The sequence below is a fragment of the Serinus canaria genome, chromosome 2 (genome assembly GCF_022539315.1).
Source record: "Serinus canaria isolate serCan28SL12 chromosome 2, serCan2020, whole genome shotgun sequence".
Lineage (NCBI taxonomy): Eukaryota > Metazoa > Chordata > Aves > Passeriformes > Fringillidae > Serinus > Serinus canaria.
Window position 1 is genome coordinate 55,751,225 of NC_066315.1, and position 22,569 is coordinate 55,773,793.

At 42.4% G+C, this 22,569-nt stretch overlaps 1 protein-coding gene across 1 annotated transcript; it reads left to right on the forward strand.

Annotated features, from left to right (window-relative positions):
- Positions 1-1,917: 1,917 nt before the first annotated feature.
- On the forward strand, positions 1,918-22,191 carry CRTAP (cartilage associated protein). The gene is made up of 7 exons (XM_050971428.1): positions 1,918-2,423; positions 6,061-6,210; positions 6,805-6,976; positions 9,439-9,567; positions 10,505-10,650; positions 12,674-12,757; positions 21,501-22,191. Exons 1-7 carry the CDS (start codon positions 1,974-1,976, stop codon positions 21,558-21,560), a joined length of 1,191 nt encoding a protein of 396 aa, XP_050827385.1. The 5' UTR covers positions 1,918-1,973; the 3' UTR covers positions 21,561-22,191.
- Positions 22,192-22,569: the final 378 nt, after the last annotated feature.

Consider the following 22,569-nt stretch of genomic DNA (forward strand, 5'->3'; position numbering starts at 1 on the left):
AGATTTTGGGCTCAGAAGGGCAGGCTCAGCTCAGTAATTTGTGAGAGCCCCTGCTCTAAGGGTAGCCACTGCAATGAAGAATTCTTGAGCAGCTCACCAGCCTCCATCCTGTGGCTGCATCTGCTGAGAAATGTACACAAACAGTCCAAGGATGAAGTGTTTCTAAGAAATCATTTTCTTCATGATTGGTCATTTAGGTCACACACCTACAAAAGCACTGATACTCAGTCTAAGAAAGCACAGGGATAGAGAGCTGGTCTTACTAGATCCTGAAAGCACAGGGTTAAATGCCATCTAAAGGAAAGGTAAATACTGGAACTGTCAGGGGCTTGGGTTTTCTTAGGTTGTTGTTATTTTATGGGGTGAGGTTTTTTGTTTTATTTTTAATTACCTGTGACTTCTCAGTTTAAAAATAAAAAAGAACAGACAAAGCTCTGGGCGTTGGCTATTTGTCTAGTTTGGAAGCCATGCTAGCATTTTAAATGGTTCTTCGCAAGTTTTTTCCAAGCTGGAGGGCTCTTCAGCCCCAAGATCACCACTGATCAGTGCATGAGTCCACCAAGAGCAGTGGAGAGAAAGCAGCTGGTCCAACTCTGACTGTGAAATCTGGGAGGTTGCATAGTGTCATAATGCAAATAATCTCTGTGTGTCAGACCGAAAGAACAGTTCTAAAGAACTGCTTGATTCGATTGGGAACTTTCAAATTCTTTGGATCTACAGCCACAGCTTTTCCCACTTACTAATGATTAATAATTAATTAATGTAGCTGGACATCAGAAAATGTCCCAAAGGACTGTACAGAACCAGTGCAGGACACACTGTTGGCATTCTATAGCTCTATAGCTAATATTTGAAGTACACTTTTCTGGCAAGTATCCAAAAAAAAAAAAAAAAAAAAAGAAAAAAAGAAAAAAGAAAAACCACTTCCCTTATAGACCTTCCACATTATTTTTCCTCAGGAAACCAAACATTGAACAGAAACAAGAGGTAGAATTGGTGCTTACAATTCTGTAACACCTTCTAACACCATATCTAAAACTCCAGTTTCAAGGGAAATAATGCCCAGAATTGTAGGAATATTCCAACAATGTACTTATTGCTTGTCATCACAATATGAATGAGTGAACATATGTCACAGGTTTTGTAGATAAACACACACACACAAAAAAAAATTGAAGGGTACAAGAGATTTATTTAGAACATGTGAAAAATGTGTATTTTATGTTTGGCTTTTCGCAAATATTCAAATGAATATTATATGTGTTGTGTTAGAAAGTTATGCTGTATTAATTTTCTTAAGTAATGTGTAAAATATACTTTTAGGTTATAACATAATGTTAAAATAGAAACTGTGCTATGTAAGACACTTCTTTCAAACACAGGTTGTTGTTTTTAAGGGTTAATCCTCTGTTAACGTGGGTCCTTTTTCGGGCATATGCTGCCCAGAAAAGGAACCCGGACCGACTGTAACTCTTTGTTTCTATTGTCTCATATTGTCCTAATCCAAATTGTCCAAAATTTTTATTACTCTAATTATTTTGCTACTTCTATAACCATTTTATTACTATTAAACTTTTAAAATTTTAGAAACAAGCCATTGGCGTTTTTCACAGAACATATATTTTCCAAACAAAACCCCTAAATCGTGGACGGCAAAAAACCCCAGTTCTCACGGACACTGGGAAAACACTTTAACGCAAAGTTTCCTTACAGTCGCTGGCGGTCCGGGCAGCCCCGCGGGCGGCCGGAGGTGCCGGCGCTGCGCTCGCCCCGCCCCGCCGCGGCCGCGCTCCCACCCCGGGGCCGCCCCCGCCTCCGCCCCGGCGTCGGGACCGCCTCTGCCCTGCCGTCGCCTCGGCCCGCCCGCTTCTCCCTTCCCTCCTCCCGTCCCGGGGCCGCCTCTCCCGGCCCTGCGCCCCGCCGGCGGTGGCAGCGACGTGGTGCTGTGCGGTGGCGGTGGCGGAGGCGCAGCCATGTGGGTGGCGGCGCTGCTGGCGGCGCTGCTGGCGGCGGCGGGGGCGCAGTACGAGCGCTACAGCTTCCGCAGCTTCCCGCGGGACGAGCTGATGCCGCTGGAGTCGGCCTATCGCTACGGGCTGGACCAGTACAGCACCGAGAACTGGCCCGAGAGCGTCAGCTACCTGGAGGTCAGCATGCGGCTGTACCGCCTGCTGCGCGACAGCGAGGCGTTCTGCCACCGCAACTGCAGCACGGCCGCGCCGCCGCCGCCCGCGGTCCCCGCGCCCCGCAGCGCGGCAATGCAGGAGCTGCGCCTCCTGTCCGGGGTGCTGCGGCGGGCGCAGTGCCTGCGGCGCTGCAAGCAGGGGCTGCCCGCCTTCCGACAGGCGCAGCCCGGCCGCGAACTGCTCGAGGAGTTCCAGCGCCGCGAGCCCTACAAGTACCTGCAGTTCGCCTACTTCAAGGTGAGCCCCCACCCTCTCCCCCCGCCTCTCCTTGATCCCTCCTCCTTTCTCCTCCCATCGCTCTGCTCTGCCTCCGCTCCCCCCGAATCTGTCGGAAGCTCTCTAAGTCTCGCCGGGTGCGGTGCCACCCTCCAGGCGCTCCCAGCGCGCTTGTCAGTGTCGTGGTGTCCTGGTGTGTCCCAGGACAGCCTCGACGCCCAAGTGCCTCGTGCAGCCAATGCTAGAAAAACCTCCTGTCATGCCGACCTCTCACCTGGCCCTCGGAGCAGGTTACTCTGGGCCACAACCTCATTCCCCATCACCTCCTCCTCTACACCAGTTCTCATCTGCCCCACCTCCATTTCTTCCTTGCCCCCTAGGCTGCCTACTTTGTAATTCTCTCCTTGACAAACCTTTCGGTTGTTTCCTCCCACTCCCGTAGCCCACAGTGGCATTAGCGTGTGCCTTGTCTTTCCCCCTGATTACCCACGTACCATCCAGCTCGCTCTTCACCTGTTTTTTACAACTCATCCAGCACCTCCCCTAGAATCAGCCCTTCCTGTTCTTCCTAGATGTCTGGCCACTGGACGCTGCCTCTGTGTCCAGTAGCTGTGTCATTCCTGCCCTTCTCTTTCCATCTTTCCATCTGCCTTACTTTCTAACTTTCTCTGGAACCTTTTTCAGACTCTTCATGTCACAGCTCTGCTATTGCAAATGATCTTCACTACTTCTCCTTCAGCGTGTCCACCTTCTTCACTTGCTCGTTTCTGGGCCAGTTCTTTCAAGTGCAGCAGCCCCCAGCCTGTGACTTGCAGATAGCCTCGTGCCTGGAAAATTCCAGTTTCATTACAGCTGCAAGAAGGAACGAAGCAAAAATTGGCTGCTGAAGTGGGACGCTGTAATGCTAGCCCTGGAATGGTATTTACCTTTTGCTCTTGGGTCAGCCAAGACTGGGGACACACTTCTCTCTTAACAGATTTCATCCTGTTTTTCTAGCTTCTCATCATTCTTCTGTCAAGGATCGAATTGAATATTTTCTCCCTTCTCATGCTCACCTTCCATTCTCGATATCAAGGTCCATCCCTCCTGCCATCCTCTCAGATACTGCAGTTATTTGCATTTGGGATTAACAGGGCCTGTCTGTGGGGAGGAAACAAGCTGAGCTCTTTGGTTGGGTAGTTTTCCCTTTTAGGCATTCACTCCCAGCATATCCCAGTATACATTACATAGGGTTGTATGCTTGTGCATTATTCTGAGATTGCCTCTTGAAAACATACATCTTCTAAACTGCTGCTGTGCCCTGTTCTCAGGAGTGCTGTTTCCTCAGCAGTTTTTCCAAACACTGGCAGGGAAATGGGTTCTCATGAAACCAGAACAGCACCCACATGCACAGCATCACACTGGTGTGTAATGCCTTCCTTAAAACCATACAAAAGAACTCGATACATTTTAACCTCTGCCTTTTCTTTTAACTGAGAGGGCAGGAATTCCTCGAATTCTCAAAGCCATATATGGATACCGAAATGACATCGCCACAAATGTTTCCTCTTCTTATCTTAATTTAACTATCAATTCCCCCCTTGTGGCATGTACAAAGTTTGTACTGTACAGATAACACCAAATATAATTTCTTCTTATCATTTTGAATACAGTCTAGTAACTGCCAGGTAGGAGTGTGAGAGGGGAATTGGAGGAATCCCTCCCCCTCCCTTTTAACTCTTTTTTCAATCACATCTGCATTAAGTTTGAGTAGTAGTTGGGTGGTTTTGCCCTTAGTGTCTGTTGTTTTTATTGTGTTTCATACTGGATTTGTAGTTCAGCTCTGAGCCCTTATCTTTCTCGGGGCGTTCTAAATGGGCCTTCTAGAGCCACAAACTTCTGCATCCAAAGGGCTTTTTCCTGGCTGGCGGTTTCTGTGAAAGGAATGTCCTTTCCCCCACCCCTCCACCCCCTCAAACAGCGTTTATAGTAGAGGAAGAAGCCGGAGGGAAATGCTTTATGTAATTTTTTAGAGTGACCATGTGTGTATTCAGGTGGGCTCCACAGAGAAATTTGCCACGTTGTAAGATTCTGGGAGTAGCTGTTCCTGCGCTGCTGCTTGCTCCTCTGGAGGGAGCTTTCTTAGAGCCACTGAGTTCACTTAGGAGTGTGTTTCTACAAAACCTTTTTTTATTTTTTTTTCCCCTAAGAGGTGAAAATTGAAACCAAGAGTGAATCACAGACCTAAGTAAAAATGAGACTTGTCAGCCTAGCAAAGAAGCAGCTTTACAGCTACAGCACAGAAGAAACCAGAAAACATTTGACGAAAGTGCAGCTGAGATTTCCCTTTGCATTTAGCGTGGTCGGGGCGGACTGGAAACACGTAGTTTTGGGACAGCCAGGAAGGGCAGCTGGCAGAGCTCCAGTGCTGGGACACTCCTAGCAGCACAGCAGTAGTGGGTGGGTTGAAGTTTTGCTCCTGTGCAGCCGTCTCTCAGGTTCCTTTCCAAAATGAAAGGGCACCTTTTGTGGGAGTGAGCAGAAGGGTGTGTGTGCACACTGTGATTCTTGCTTGTGGTTTCAAACGTGTGCTGCCAGAAGCTGTTGCACGTGTGAGTAGGGTTCTGTAGGAGTTTATTAGATTCACTGAAAACTGTTTGAATTCTGGTTTACTCTTTTGCTCATGTCAGTAACATAAATAAAGTCTCTCAGGAAATCAGAACAGAGATCTTACATTAGCATGGAAGTTCTGTGTCACAGTAACATAGAAGTGTAAACAGCAGCTGCTCCGTCTGGGTAGCAGTGGTCATCCAGCCAGGTCTCTTGACCATCATTTCAGTATCAGTACATCAACACACTGAACAGCCTGGAAAAGGGGTTTTAACCATTCACAAATACCCCAGACTTTTTCTTTCTCTCTCACTCTTCCTAAATATGTGCATATATACAATATAATTTATGAAAATACGTGTGTGTGTGTGTGTGTGTGTATATATATATAATTTTCAGAAATCATAAATGGCATTCATACAGAAGTACATACATGTTTGGTACATGGAGCTGTAAATGAGAAATGCACACATCACAGAGTATATCTAACAGGGATTAAAGTTAATTTAAAAATGGGCTCAGAAAGTTGCTTTAGGACACAGTTTTTGACCAAGTCTCTGCAGTATGATGTAACTTTGTAATGCCACCAGGAAGATATATTATTGTAATAATGTTCTCTGTGCTGCTAGGCAAATAAGTGACATAAACACATACAAACAGTAATGACTCCCAGCTACTATCCATAGGTTAGCGTCAGTACTTGCTGTGAGATTAATCCCTCCCAGGAGCCCTGGTATTTTGCCTTAGCTCTGTGAACAGGGGAGGAGCAAGGGATAAAACCTAATCTTTTTGATTTACAACAATCTGCAAAACAATTCCATCTGCAAAAATGATAGACTTTTAAGCTAAATTTTTCACACTCCGCTAAGAGCAAAACTGAGAGGCATTATATCAGTTTTACTGTACAGTTGTATCTGCTGAGACTGTGCTCTCAATAGAAGTAAAATTGTGAGTATAGTGAATGCAGGAAAAATCATTGAGAAAACTGGGAACCTTTGAACTGTTTTGTTTTGTTTTCTCCAGGTAATCTTTTTTTTTTTAACACCGTCTTTTCCCTATCCCTGTTTAGGCTAATAATCTTCCAAAAGCTATTGCAGCAGCTCACACATTTCTTCTGAAGCATCCAGATGATGAAATGATGCAAAGAAATATGGCCTACTACAAGAGCATACCTGATGCTGAGGAGCATATTAAAGACTTGGAGATAAAGCCTTATGAGGTATGCTTTTTTTGGGGGAGACTCTGCTCTTTCGGAACTGTTCTATTACTCCTCTTATTGGGTGAGATTCAGGGATCTCATTTGCTTATGTGTTCTCAGTTCTTAATCTCTTTATGTCATCTCAGTCATCTTTGTTGTGCCTTTTTGGTGCATTCAGTAATTCTCACCTCTCCTGCACTTCATTGTTCCATAAATGAGTCACAGCAAATCAGAGAGTGGCGCACCTGAATGCTGCTACACTGCTGGAGCTAAGCAGGTGCTCAGTTATCCAAATTCATGACTGCTGTAGTGGCACAGCTGAAAATAGCTCAGACATTTGGCTTTAAGATTCCATTGAAAATCTCTGTCACAGCCTGCACTTCAGACTCACACCGTTGCTTCTCTCCAGCAGGCTTTTCTTTTGAGTGGAAATAGAATGACATACTCTGCTCTCTAGGAAATACCTGTTAAAATCCATTAGTCTCCTGTGTTTGTTCTCACATGGTCTGGAGAGCAGCACATCCAGAAATGTGGAGACATCATGTGCTGTGTTTGAGTTGACACAACACTTCTCACGGGTCAGTTACTGCTGATTCAGTGCTGCCAATTTTTCAGAATCTCTTTGTCAGGGCGGTGAGAGCGTACAACGGGGACAATTGGCGCACGTCCATCTCCGACATGGAACTGGCTCTTCCCGATTTCTTCAAAGCCTACGACGACTGCATAGCAGCCTGCGAAGGCTCCCGAGAGATCACTGATTTTAAAGACTTCTATCTTTCCATTGCAGGTGGGTGCTTACCTTGAAACATGAAGGAAGGATGTCCCCAAAGTGCATTTCAGTTTATTCATAGGATTGGTTACCCAAGTCCTGTTCCTCAGTTTAGCCCAGTAGGAGTTTATTAGATTCACTGAAAACTGTTTGAATTCTGGTTTACTCTTTTGCTCTTGTCAGTAACATAAATAAAGTCTCTCAGGAAATCAGAACAGAGATCTTACATTAGCATGGAAGTTCTGTGTCAGAGTAACATAGAAGTGTAAGTAGCAACTGCTCCATCTGGGGTAGCAGTGGTCATCCATCCGGGTCTCTTGACCATCACTTCAGTATCACTTTGAGGCTCAGTGGTTAGTCAGCCTGCCTTTGCAATCAGCTTGCTGGTTTGTGTAGGTCTGGTGATCTGCATCTCCTTTCTCATAAGTATGACAAAGTTCTGCTAGCTATTTTTAATCTTTCCTGCATTAGAGTTTTACTCGTAGGTAAAATCTTTATTTTGTGTGTATAGCCAAAAAAAAAAAATCTATTGCTTTCAAAGGAAAAGGGACATCAACTTTTTAAATTGTTGTTAAAATGGCACATGCACATTTCCTATGCTCTTTGTCAGTGAAAGAAGCAAGTAATTTCTGTCTGTGCTCTGACATCTCAGTGTTGTTGGCAATATTTTTGTGGAGAGCACCTGCATGTTGTCTCAATAAACTTAGAAATTCTCTTGCACTTTTTATATTTTAAGTTGCCCTCAGGAAAAACATTCCAGCTTTTTGTCCTAAAGCCATGATATGTCTTGGTGAGGGCAAGCTTTTGTGAAGTATGTTTATACATGAGCAGCTTCAGTTTCTCATGGTGTGCAGCTGGTATCCACCAGAGCAGCTGACATGGAATAGCTATTGCAGGCTATTTCCTAAGCCTTGCCTTGCTCTTGGGCAAAACATGCAGAGGTCTAGAATAAAAAATACAGAGTGAAGCACAAATTGCAGGAGGTGAAGCAAGAAACACAGACTTTCTTCCCCAGTGGATCAGAGCTCTGACATCAGGACAATCCCCAAGCCACTGTAAGGACTAGTGTCTATGCTTAGCTGTGATTGACACTTATTATCACCCTCCCTCTTCCTCCTTGGAAGGGAAGGACAATCCCCAGCAGTAGTGATGAGAAGGAAAGGTAGGAATCACTGCATGATGTCACCATGGCCATGTTCATGCATTTCAAGTATTTCACTCTTTAGATAAGAACACTCAAATTTGAGTGGGCTGAATCATGCTCATGTTCCAGGGAGAGATATTCTGCCTGCAAGGGTCTGCAGGAAGCAGATAGTGTTAATGCTTCTGGTTAGCACTTACTGCAGGTAGCAGTAAGTGTTAAGCAGAAGAATTTGGGTCTTGCCCTAGGTATGTATCTCTCACTGAGCAGTGAGTTGTGTTAGGAAGCCAGCTGCCCTCATTGCGCGGGATCGCTTCGCCGAGGGACTCTCATCTCTGGCTTTAACTGCTGGCTGGAATTGAGCACTACTGTGTCTGGAGATTCCACTGCTCTTGTAAGAGATGGGTCTGGGAATTTCATTTGGCCAGTTATTTTTAGTTAGTTTCAGCAGTTATATTTAGGTAACCTCAGTGTTCTTCATGTTAGGAGTTGTCAGGGATGAAAAGTTCTTTTGTCTTTGTCAGAAATTTGCTGCACAAGCTTAGCTAACTTGCTTTCACCTGCCAAATGTGGCCAACAGGGAAACTAAGACTTTAAAATATCTATTTTCTGTGCTGTTGATGAATGTGATATATTCAGAAAATGCTTGAAATTTTTTCTGGAAGGTTTTCTTGATATGCAATTTCTTGAAGATAAAATCACCTCTAGTCCTATATTGCATTACGTATAGCAATTTTTAGGCTGGGTAAGCTTGTTCCTGGCTGAAAGTTTTTCTGTGGTGAGCAGCATATTCTCCTCTTTTTTCTCCCTTAAAACATCCAAACTCTGGGCCCATAATGCAACCACCTCTGGAGGTTTATTTTGCAATCACCTGCTGCATCTATTTGTGACACAGTTGTACTCAGCACCACAGGGACCTTATTTGTGCAGTAATATAATGAAATTGCCAAGGTTTGCAAAATTTAGTGAAGGGAAGAAAGGAAGTTTACAGCTAGGACATAATGCTGTAATACTTTGTACTGTGTAATACTTTGTAAAACCCACCAACCACATGCTGCCTGTAGGTGTCAGTGAAACCCAAGTGCTCTGCTCTCTGGAATTCCAGCTCTGATGCCTTCAAAGTCAGCCACACAGATTCTTACAGAAGGGCCTAGTACCAACACTTGATTCATACTTCAGATGGAGTTGAAGATTCTCAGTACTTCAAGCAGCAAGAGCCAGATGCCCAGGACCCAGGAGAGCATTATAAAGCCAGATTTTAGTGGGTGACTAATGGGAGTGATTATAACAACTTGCTCTGTGCTATCCATATCCTCTGTTGCTGTTTTCTTCCTTCCAGACCATTATATTGAAGTCCTTGCGTGCAAAGTGCAGTGTGAGAGCAATCTGACACCCATTATAGGAGGCTTTGTCGTTGAAAAATTCGTGGCCACCATGTACCATTACTTGCAGTTTGCGTATTATAAATGTAAGTAGTAATTTTTTGTGCTTAAATAACACTGATGTTGGATGATGTGGGATGGATTCCATTCATAATCTTTTCCCTCTAATTTTATGCTTTAGAATGTAAGTTGTGGCCTCCAGAATCTGCATTTTAAGCTGTTCTGGGACAGAAACCCCAAGTTTCCTGGTGTCTTTTGCTCCCTGTTATCACTGTAGTTAACAGACATGGGACAGAATTTCTTCCACAGACAAACCTACAGAGTATTTCATACTATTTGCTTTTTCCTAGTGTATTCTTATCATCCTGTTAGAATGGGGCTAAATGGATTTTGAAGAAAGAGGGGACCACTTAAAAGAAATTGTTGTATTCATTGCTCAGTGATCACATGTTTGATAGGTAAATTAATCAGTGGAAGTTGTGGTTTCTTAAGGAGCTGCTTGCACTGTAAAGAACACATGTAGCCCTTACAGCTGCTCCTGCAGGCTCCAATGTCAAAGGGAAGACACATCAGCCATGCCTCATCAAGCCATTCATGACTCTTGCTTGTGTTGTTTGACTACACACTTCACACCCTGACTCTTCCCTCTTTATCAGGCCTAGTACAGAGGGGTAGGGAGGGGTTTAATATATTTTTGTTGTTGTTGTTTTTTAAATAAATGCCCCAGTGTGTTTCACCAAGCTGTGTGCTGATCCTGGGATACCTGGGAGGAGCATTTGGTTAGGATTTCCATGGAAAACCATCAGAGGTTGATGATGAGTTGATTTTTGAATCATGGCCTTATGTGTTTCAGAGCAAAAATAGCATACAGTTTCTGGGGAGCAATTTTTTTTCCCTCTGTGCAGCTGGTGAGGAGGTAGAATATGGGCTGTGTTTCCATTTGAGTTTTCCAGAGCTTAGATAATAGCAGGAATTTGTTCATTTACCTTACCTGGATTTTTTTGGTGTGTGTTTATCAATTAGTGAATGACATGAAGAATGCAGCTTCTTGTGCTGCCAGTTACCTTCTGTTTGATGAGAAAGATGAAGTAATGAAGCAGAACATGGTCTATTACCAGTACCACAGAGACAAATGGGGACTTAAAGAGGAGGATTTTCAGCCCAGATCGGTAGGTGGATTACCTAAAATGCCTTCTAGACACATTCAAATATTTCTCTGAAATTCAGCAGAAAAATGTGAGATATCTTCTGGTTCTGGAGTTTAACACATCCTGTTTTATTAGAGCCATGGAGAAAGTTGTTGTACACAGAGGTGCAGTGTGTCATGTAAACAGTGAATGCCATTGTAACTCTTCCCTTTCTGTTGAAATATACTCTGATAGCACATAATATATGATGAGAAGTAAACTCATGCTGGTACTCCTCTGACACTTGGGCATATTTATGTCTTATGTACCTCTACAGAAAAAAGCAGCTGGCCCCTGAAATCTCTGATGATGAAATCTCTGAGTGACATTCAGGCTTTTGTGAATCATTATTTGCCAACACATAGTTGCCCACTCACTTGTTATTTCAGGTTCTGTGGGCATTGGAATGTGTCTGGATATGGTAACTCCAGCTAAACTGACTTTCCACTTACTCCATTTAGAAGACATTTGGGTGGATGAGGATGGAAAGAGGCTCAGGACTGCATTTCATCTAATTATCTAAATTAAAATGCTTGCTGCAAAGAAGACACCAGTCCATCCAGCAATAGTTGTCATCTGGCTTTGGAAAACGATTTTAAAAACGGGTTTCCATGCTGTTCTTAAATTTCCACGTCCAAGGAAATTTTGCAGCCTGGACTGTGACATCAAATTGGATTTTCCAATGATTCTTGTTACCAGGATTTAAGTCATGCAGCCAAATTGTGACACTCACTGACTGCTTAGGCTTCAGTCATATGGGCTGTGCAACTAGTTAGTCATTAGTTTAATTTGTGGAACATGTATTGCTTAGTGCCTTCTAGTCATGCCTCTTAGAGCACACACTTCATTGGCACAGTGGGAGCCCAGGCCTGCCCTGCAGGGCCAGCTGAGACAAAAGGCACAAAAATGCATTTGGTTCTTTCAGGCAGCAGCAGCAAGTCTGAGCTCACTGGGGAAGGGGACTGCTCCTTTGTCACTGCTTTTGGGAACAGAATGGTGCTTTGTAACCATGTTGGAGACAATGTTTGGTGCTGGTGGGAGTGAGGGGTAGCAACAGTATGAACCTCAAACCGCAGACACTTTTGGCATCCGAGCGCAGAGAGGGCAGAACAAGGGCCCTACACATGCACTCTGAATGTTTCATTGATAACTTCTGGAGCTGGGCACTGCAGATAATTTGATTTTAAAATACAAAATATTAAATGCACACAGCTGTATTTTCTTGTACTTTGATCTGTGTAGCTATAAACAGAAGTTGCTTGCTGTCCTAATCACTTGCCTCGAAAGCCATAATGCCTCTGGTTTATTTCCTAAAAGTGGTAATGGGGTGACAGCAAGATTTGGCTCTGGCACTAACCTTTAGATGTTCTTGTGAAAGAGGGAGTCTCCTGTTTTCTTCCCCAAAAGGAGTTAAATAGAATAATCAAAGTAGATGGCAGTTGGTACTCACAAATGTGAGAGTGTGAGGCTGAGCCACCCTGAGCTGTCCGGGCACACAGTGGGGAAGTGAGGAGGGACAGGTGAGTGACCTTGCAGAGTTTCCCTAGCCCAGGCTCAGGCTGGGCTGGTGAGTCATTATCATGCAAAGCAGCTCAGTGTGTCTCTTTCCCAGAACTGCCTGCTGCCATACGCCAGCACAGGGAGACAGAGGCTTTCTCCTGTCCAAAGCCCACTGGAATGCAGGCACAGGCTGCTGCTCAGCCCTGGCAGTCTCATTCCTTATTCTCAGCCTCGCCAGTGCTTTGAAACATGAGAAAGAGGAGAGTGCTTTGTTCTTGCAGTGAGGAAGCCTGTGCTTAGGAAGATCCACGGAAGAGTTTGGAATTGGCTGTTTGCTGTTTTGCTGTTTCCTTTCTCAAGCACTGTGAGCCCTGCCTGGGATCCACCTTTGCTAGGTCCTGGGATCCACCTTTGTGACCTCACTGGGATGGTTTCAGGAGGCATGTGATGACACTCACCTGTCTTGCTCCCCTAAAGTAACAGAAATTTGGGGCTTTTTTGGTAGGAGGCAGTTCGATACCACAACATTACCACGCTCCAGCTGGAAATGTATGAATTCGCAAAGGAACATCTGATGGATGATGATGAGGTGAGTTTTCCAGAAACGAAATCAGGGTCAAAAAAGCAGCAATTGTGTTTAAAGTGAAGATGATGCATAGCTGTAATTCCAGGATTTCACTAATATGGAAAAATCCTCTTGTAACCACGACCAATTTATAATGAATTTTTGTTTGGTAAGTGGAGTATAAGAACAAACCCAAAGAACATCATGTACCCTTAAAAAAGCATGGACAGAATTAACACAAAGGTAAATAAATAATGCACTGAGCCCACAGAAAAGAAAGGAAACCCAGTTTTTGAGTTGTAACACCAGGGGGCAGAGAAATGGTACAAATATATTTAAGCCAAATGTTTTCCTGGGTTTGGTGTTTGGGGGGGCTGGGAGGGGGTGTGGTGTTTTGTTTTTTTTTTTCCTAAAATATTATTTAAATTAGATTTAAAGGTCCTTACAATTTTGTCCAGAAGTAACCACCCAAATTGTAGTTTTTGTCCAAAGGAAGTCTTGTTATCTGTTATTTTTTCTGCTCAGTGGCATTTTGGTCACCCAATAATGCTTTTTAGATGGCTGGAATTCATGGTCAAGTAACATATAATGACTACTATTTACACTGGAAAATATCTAAGAGGGATTTTTTTATTTTGGTGCAAGAAAAGTAGTTTAATTGTTGAAAGGGCATTTCCTTCCGCAACTGAAATTAAAGTATAATTCATGGGAGGTTTTGGATTGCCTTTTGCTTTGTTTTTGGGTCCTTTCATTTAGAGGTTTAGAAAAATCTTCAAATGATGAAATGTTGCTGGCATTGACAAAGAAAGAGCTGTGCTCAGTTGTGACATGAGGCAAGGGTATCTGTAATGAGCACTGCTGAGGTCTTTTCTAATTAGAAAGATGATTAGAAGATGGTTTATGTTAAAAAATGAAAACACCTTTGCAATCTTTGTTATCCAACACATAGGGAGTGAGAATCTTTTACAGCAGAGAAGTAATGTCTGTGCTGCCTTCAGTATTCTTGTGATCTGAAAACAACTCTGTGTAAAATTCCATTGCAAGGTTACCAGACTTCAGGAAGACTTTCCATTGGGATAAAACCCCCTGAAAGACAGTTTAATAGGCTGGCTTTAAGGTTAAGCTTAGATGAGGACTAGTCTGTATGGATTTTCATCCAGGTGTGAAATATTTGAGCACTTTTTATGTTCCCTTGTCGGTTTGTGCTTCGTCCATGATGTTTTCTTATGTTAGGCATCAACTTAATTTGTATTTTTTTCCTTCTTTCTTATCTGCTGCTTCAAAACACAGGGATGAGTAGGGGGGTGAAGAATTAGGGTGGGGGGGGTGAAGAAGTCCTTTTTGAGGGTTCCCCCCATATGTTGTTAGAAGAAGGAGTTATAGAACAATCTTCAGTCTCCAGCACTGTGTGTAGAATAAACAAACACTCAGTTGCTGGCTTTCATTCCTGTAGCCCCTTTCACCAGGGCAATTACAAATGACCTTGCAATCTGCAGTGTAAACCTCAGTTGACTTTTGGGCTGACAAGGAAGTCACATTGCACTGGATTATATGTTTGGATTAAACAGGCAAAATTACTGGGCCTGCTTATGCTGCAGATACCCCTACCTCACATTCACTTTGTTTAGGAGAGTTACCATTCTTCTTCTCAGGGGAAAAGCTGAAGGGCCCAAAAACCTGTGGGGGATGGAGGCTGTCCATGCCTCTGGCTTGGCTCTGGCTTTTGGTAGTGAGCTCATAAATCCTTGGCTACCAGAGCTTGTCTTTGGCTGCAGGAGACTTCCAGGGAGTGCAGACAGAGCAGGAATAGCACAAAGGTAAAACCACTACCTTGCAGTTTCTGCTCTATGGGCAGGACCTGGTAGTATAAGTGGAATTTTTTTATTTTGTTTAATATTTCTCCTGGCACGGATCGAAAAGTTTGTTCCATAGGAATGTTGAAAACTGATGAAAACCCCAGATAAGGCATTACAGTAAAAACTTTATTAAAAGTTGTTAAGGATGGAAGCAAGCTCTCTTCTAAGTGCACTCTGTTTATTTAAACCATGTGCTCCTTGGGCCATAGGTCATACTTTCTGTGAGTTTCTATGGTCCATGTTTGCTGTTTGTGAAGTTTCTTGTGGGCTGGTAAGACAGCCTGCAAGATAATCTGCAGGGAAAAAATAATTCTTTTTCCCTTGATGGAAGCAAAAGGATTGATGAGGCAAGAGGATCACTTCCTATGTGAGTGTCATTATTTTCAAGTGGAGAATGTCATTTTATCCAGACTTCTTAGTGCTCCTGTATCCCAGATCATCCATGTGTCTTTCTAAATCCCCTTAGCAAAGCGAGTGAAAACATTGGGCTTCTTCAGGAACACACAGCAGTAATTGCAGAGGCTGGAACTGTCAGTAATGATTTTTGCATATGTTACTACAAGAATTACTGTCCTGCTTGTGTTACTCTATTAGTGTTTTTCCACAAGGAAATGAAAAACTCTTAATTCAAACATTTAACACAGCAGAGGTGACAGAATATCAGCGCCAGCTAGCTGCAAATTACTTTTAAGAAAAAGTAATTATTCTTAAATATCCTTGCAGTTTTCCACAGGGAAGTTAAAAGAACATTGCAGTGTTGCCATCTTGGTTAGCCATGGATGGCCAAGCTTCTTAATTTCTGTTCAGATGTGTAATGCATCAAGGCTATCATGGATACAGCTCCTGGTACTGCACGGATTTAAGTGGCAAACTGAGATGCTGTTAAGAGCCAGACACTCAGCTAGTGTAGATGTAACTCAGCACCACACTAATTGTATGAGACATATTTTTGGCCTGTAAAATCAGTGTTCTTATGGAATTTTTTGGGAGGGAGATAGCTACTTAGGTGTTCTAAATTACATAAGAACCACAAATATTTGGCGGGGATGAGCCTACAATGTGATTTTTCTTTCAGTACTTAATCAGTAGGTGAAAAGCTGTTGGCAGCTTTGACCCACTTTTGCTGGACATCTTTCTTTTTATTTATATATAGTGTGTGTTCCATTGGTGTAGTGGCTGAAATTAAAAGGCTCTGTGTTTCATCACATCCATGTAATGCAAAGAAGAAGAAGTATTGAACTAATGTGACTGGTGGAAAGAGGACACATGGAATAGCATCAAAACACAAGGGCCCCAGTGGAGTACTGATAGCAAGTAGTAATCTGAATTCAGGCTGTTTTTCTGTTTGGGAATTGCTACCAACATACTTTGAGCTTTATTAACTCACTCCTTGCATATGATTTACACAAGTGTGCTTGTAACAGCAAGTTTTAAGTGCTGTAAAGCCTGCCCTGCCTGTGACCTCAGCCCAGCCCAGCTCCAATAGCACTGCTGCCCTGGGAAGAGCTGGTGGCAGCTGTTTCAGAGAGAGCTGCCAGCTAATGGGCAGTGTTATGGTCCCTGTTCAGCACACACTTTTTTAAAGAAAAAAGAAGATGAGGTTGGTTTTGGGGTTTTTTTTTTCCATCGTCATTTTCTAGTGGAGATTGTTCCCGTATGGCTGGGTCTTTCTGCTTTCCGCTCTTGCTTCTGCACTGCTGGATGTGTGTCTTGGTCAAAGGGGTTCCTCCCCCCATCTAAGCCACTTTGCATGGGAAGCTGCCAGCGTGGTTGGGCTCAAATGGATGGCCCCAAGCTGCAGGTACTGGCACTAGGAGGAACTTCCACTGCCCAGATTCTCTTACACTTCTGCACGCAGCATGAAGCAGGCAAGAGGCTCAGAAACAAGGCCTCTGCTTTCAGTGCAATTGGAGCAGTGTTCAAGTCCCTCTGAAATTGGGTTGACTCATGTTTTACAGGCTTTAGAAGTAAGTTAAAAGGAAAACACTTTTACTGGTTTACTGTAAAATACTACTGTAATAACTGCAGTGTACTGTAGTCTCCCATAATATATGGGGAAAAAACAGTTAAAGGTTCAGAATATAGCATTGAAATGAAATGGAAACATATTTGAGAAAGTAGTCAATAGTCATGTAAAAAACAACTAAGCTCTCTCAATATTGAAAGAAAAAAAAAAGCCCTATAAGCATGTGGCAGTTGCTCACACTGTGGACTAAGTTTCTGAAAAAGAAATAAGTTAAGGGTCAAATAATTTTTCTGCACAAAGAATTGAGGGATTTTCTTGAATTTTCCCCAGCTAGAATGTGAGGAATGTCCAGTCTGGACTGTACAGCTCATGGAAGTTCTGGCAGGGCTTTGAGGTGGTTACAGTCAATTCTCAGATTTTAACTGAATGTTAGATCAAGAAACTTTCTCTTGGTTGAAGGCTGAATAAACCTTTCAGGCTGAGCCACTCACTGACACATGCCTTACTGTTGCCCTGAAATAATGTTTTCCCTCTCCAAAACATTACTGGCCAGTGGGCTTTGTGGTGTGTGTATGTGCAGGCTCTGTCAGGTCCATGGTCCACAGTCATCCGTGCCAATCCTTTGTCTTCACTCTTGCAAGGTGATTATTTGTTCTTAAACAAAATCTGCTGGTTTTCATAACCTAATCATTGTGACCACTCCCATTGCAGTTACAGGACAATAATTAATTCCAGGGCTGCTAGATCCTCACCTAGAGGCCACCCTTCTCACTACCACAACCTGATCACCTACACCCGGTACATGAGGGAATCAAATCTGTTGCTCTCACCGTTGAATAAGTTTCCAGTCATTGAGGTCTTTGAACTTCAGCAAAATTTGAATTTTTGCTCTGAAAGACAACTGGGGGACATTTTGGGAGATAAATATTTTCTGTTTAGGTCATAGGTTATAAGGAAACAAAGATCCAGTCAATTCTTCCTGCTCTGTGTGTTGTCTCTTTAGGCTGTTTGTTGGATGAGTTAGAATAAAAGCTGTTTCCTATTCATTCACTGGTAGTCACACATAAAAGCATGTCCAGAATAATAATTTTCTGTGGATCTTAATTCATTCTAGAACACTGTCTTTTATTATCTTCTCTGTTGCTTCCCCGAGGAATGGGATATCCCACTGCAGTACATATGGAATCCCTATAGGAGAGGCCATCAGCAGGTCTGCATTGGAAAGTGTGGGTTATTACCAGGAAGCAAATTGTGTCCCATAACTTTTCCTGTCCAGCTGAGAAAGGGCAGAAAAGATTATGGGTGGAGGCAAGGACCCATGAATGATTCATGCTGGCATTTGCAGAAGGCAATCATTGCAAGCAGTGGCAAAGTGTCTGGTCTGTCAGTGGGCAGCACAACTGCTGCTTGCTACTGTTTTTAAATGATGCTGTTAAAAGAAAAGTTGGTGCTGGACCATCAGCCTCAAGTGTGCCATGACAGAGCCAGGCACTCAGAGCTCTTCCTCTTTGCTGTTTTATTTTAATAGTTGGCTAGGAATCTCCAAAGTGCAGGTGTTTCTCTAAAAAGCTGTGTTTTCTGAGTGTGAATGTGAGGTTTAATGTTGCAAAAGGAAGGGTCTGGCCCAATGTATATCATGGTCTTGGACACTCAGTACACTGAGGTACTAAGTGAGGAGTTTTGCTGTCTTCTCCTTTTTAGGTCTTTTTTTTTCTTTTCAGGTGTTCTAGCTTCTCATAAGATTGTGCCCCAGTCTCACTGGCCTGGATTAGCTTATTCAGAATTGACCAAGAAATCTGTTTTAAAATTATTTTTTTATTATAATCCACCTACTCACATACTTTCTGTAAAACCTTCTTGAATTAATTACTGTGGCACACAACTTGTTCTTTCTGTCTGTGCCTCTGTTCCATTGTTAATCTATGCCAAGAGGGCTCACTTTGCATATCTAACAGATAATTAGAGGTTCCAGTTGGACAGATCAGCTTCAGTGTGAAGTGAGTGCTAATGGGACAAGGACAGTGCTGGCCTGGTCACAGCTGCCAGTGTGACAATGTGATCTCCTCCTCTGAGGCTGAGTTCCCACCTCTTCACTGGGCTGCCAGCCTCTCCAGTGACAACTTGCAAATGTTTCACATTTTGATTGTGAAGGCACAGGCAAAAATATTTTAGCTGGGGTTTTGTTTATGTTCAATCTGGAGGTTTTGCCTTTTCCAAAATAACCAACATCCAGGCAATTACTCAGCTGGATTGCAGCATATTTTATGTATATTGTTTCAGCAACAGTTTTTATATTTTTGCCATATTTCAACCTCTCTTATTCCTCAGTACACCTAATTAGACCACAATAGCTTCTGCTATGTTTTCCTTTAGAGCTCAGTTTCAGACACTAGAGATTTCAGTTTAGAGGTTTGTTTGGGTTCTTTTTCCCTAATATTGTTGCATTTAAATATATTTTTTTCTTTTCTTACATATTTCTGGATTTGAAAACATAGCAGGAATCAAAAACTTGAATTTTGTCTGTATGTTGTGTGCCTTCTGAAAAAAAAATTCTGTCTTAGTGATGGGAGTGACAGTTATATGTTGGATACTTAAATCTTTTAAACAAATTCAAAGTACAACAAATTGCCACCCTTCAGGACTTGCTAAAATCACCTCACAGTTTCAAAACCTCAGTGGTCTTATGAGATGGATCTGTGAAGTAGGGAACAAGAACAGCAGATATTTCAGCCAGCTTTCCTCCTGCTTTTATTTTTGTTTGCTTAGTTTCATTATTTCTCTCCTGACTAGTCATACTTCCTAAAAGTGTGATGTTAATACTTTTTAATCACAATATCCATAATACCATTACTGTATTCAAAATAGGCAGAATTTTCCTATTTCCTCTTACTGTTTTCATTGACAGTTTTAATGCCCTTTTCTCACCAGAACAGAAAACAGTAAAATTTTGAGTCTCAGAATCTAAGTGTCTAGAGGATGCTGTCTTTTGAAGGAATGCCTATTTAGACAAAAATGTGCTAAAAATGTAATTTGGATTGTAAACATCAATTGAGCAGACTCAGAAGCCCAGTGCAGTTCACAGATTTGGAATGGGTGGTGAAGTAAAGGGAAAATGAGCATCCAAACAAGGAGGACTTGCTTTTAACATAACTGGTAGCAGTTCTCATTAATTTAAATATGAGAGTGAGTACGAGCTGATCAGGTTTTCCAGCAGAAAATTACAATTTATTTTGGAAAAAACCTAAATGACATCTTAAGACTTTTTTAGACCATAGGTTTTTGTTAAGAAAGAAAGGACAGAAAGGTTTAAAGAAAACAGAGTTTATCAGAACATTGTAGTTACTAGAGTAAAAGGTTGGAAATGTAGCACTGAGCATCTGCATCTCTCTACTTTAAGTTGTATCAAAAAGTGAAGAGAGGCCCAGGTATTCCCACAGGGTCTCCCCTCTCGGGCAGTGTTTCTGAACTGTGCATGGAAGGCAAACCAGAAAATACCTGTGTTTCTGAGGGTGCCAGCAGATGGGCTGCTACAGGTAGTTTTGAGTAGTTTGAGATGCTGCTGTGGCAACCCAGGGCACTGGGAATATTTCTCTCTCTGCTCTGGGGTGCCCTGACCCCCAGGGGAGCACTGACTTTGACTCTCATTCATGGAGAAAGTTTCCTAGACTTCAAGATAGACTAGAATCCACAAAAGTGTGAAATAGATTATAGAGAAGAGTGCAGGTGCATCACTTGGTGAGATTTTTAGTATGTTGTGGATGGAAGCAAGATGGAGGGCACAGGGTGTTGTTCTGGGTTTCTTCTTCATGCTTCTTCTTCCTTCTTCTTCATGGGTTAGGGTGACATTTTGTAATGGGGCAGAAAGGGAAAATAATCTAGGTGTCAGTTCTTAATTGGATAGTTTAGTCTTAAAAGACCTTGTAACAAGAGATTGTTGGGCATTTTGTGCCTTCTAATGAAAAGCTGCCAAACTCACAGTAGTGAGACTGGTTTACTGATAAGAAATAATAAACACCTGAGTCCCAACATGAGCTACTGTCTCAAGTGCCTTCAGTCCAGACCCAGAAATGCTGCTGCACAGTTGCTGTTGACCACCTGCTTTCCACCGCTGACGGTGTTACCTTGTGCTGGAAGGGATCACAGAGGATTTTAGCTCAGTTGCTGTAGTTTGGTTGACAAGACAGTAAGTTCCAGCCAGTGGAGCTGTACCATCCCAGAGTCCTCAGGCTGGACTGCAGGAAGACATTTTGCTAAGGTACAGGACCTAGAGCTACGTTGGGAGTAGTTAAAATAAAGTTGGATTGCTACGTTGTGTTGGTGCCCTGAGTTAGCAGAGTGGAGCTTGTTAATTTTGTGGTCTGAATTAAATCCAGTGTATTTTTTCCCAGTATGGAAAACATTCTAGTATCTCTGGTTCTTCACAGTTTTGCTGCATTGAAGCATGGCTTGTGAAGATCCGTGGTTGAGAATGGAGAAGGTGTGTGTTGAAGGGTGTGACAGGGAACGTAAAAGGTTAGAGCAGACATACAAAGTCAAAGTTATGGCTCTACAAAACTCTTTGGCTCTGAATTTGAAGCTTTCTAAATTTTTTTAATGTTTTATGGTATCCTAACAACTTCCTAATTTAACAGGTGCTTTAAACATTTATTCCTCTCTAAGTTTGAAGATTTCATTGTCTATTTAAATAGCTGTAAAAGTACAGGAGAATTTACTGTGAAGTGTATAACATTTTCTCCTTTTAAGGTCTGTGTCACTGCAAGTCTAGTGCTACACTGGTATGGTCCATTTACCTGCATTTTATAGGTTTGTTGTACTAGTGTCTGCATGGAGGGTGTTTAAAACATTTGCACACCTGCTATTACAGTTTATTTTTTTATTAAAATAGCAGAAATTTCCCACCAGTTTTGGGGGTTAATTTCTTTCTGTTAAATTTAATCATTTCTAGGGTGAAGTTGTGGAATTCCTTGATGAGCTGTTAGAAGTGGAGGAAAAGAAGGAATCCTGATGAGTGAAACCACCAGGAAGTGAAGACTCACCATTGCTCCTTATATTATTTTTGATCACCTGTAGTTCCAGTTAGATATACCTCAAAGGTGCTTCTTTGAGCTGCACCTTTTGTCCCAAAATCCACTCCCAAAAGGTCACTTCCATGCTGCACTGACTCCTCTGTGAGCATGGCTTTTCACTGTGCAGAACTGGTGCACATGAGTTTCCCCCTTGAGCTTCCTTTCCCTTACACAAACACAACAAAACAGACCATTTCTGTTTTCTGGGATAACACTAAGCTTCCTCATTTCAGTGCTGTTCTACTAAGTTGTAGCAGTACAGCTAAATTCTCAACAACTTCTGTCAGATTATGAATTATGGAAGACATAAAAGTTCCTCTTTCTGAGCTATGAATTGTATTATTTATGTATGTCTTTTTATGTGATGGTGAATAAAGTGACAGTGAATCCCAGTGCACCTGAAAGATATTAAGGTACATTTGAATAGCTGAAATAAGGTGTTTAACAAAGCACAACTAATGATCTTGTAAACATTGCTTAAAGAATTCTGAAAGCAGTGTTGATCTTTCTTTAAAGCTAAATTAAATTCCACCATGTGAAACTGAGAATAAAAATATTTTTTTCTTCCTACCAGTTTTCACTCTTTCTGTTGAAACAGCCTGTGGTCCCTGTTGAGCTGGGGCCAGTCTTGTATGAAATACTGATGAATTTAGTATTGTCTTCTGTAAAAAAATAGTTTGTGTGGTTTTTTTCAGCCTGGACTGCATAGTTTTCATCCAAAGGTAAGTGCAGGTGGAAGCTGAGGTGATTTTCAGTAGAATAATGAAAAATATTTACATGTGAACTCCTGTCCTTTTTGTTAACTGTACAGCAGAGTCCAATACAGAAGTATTGGTGCAGACCAAAAAAGGTGTGATAGAGAATGGTAAGGAATTAGTGCCTAAGTCTAGTGAAGAGCAAAAATCCCCTTGAAGGGGATCAGAGAAGGATACAGGATTTCATCCTGTG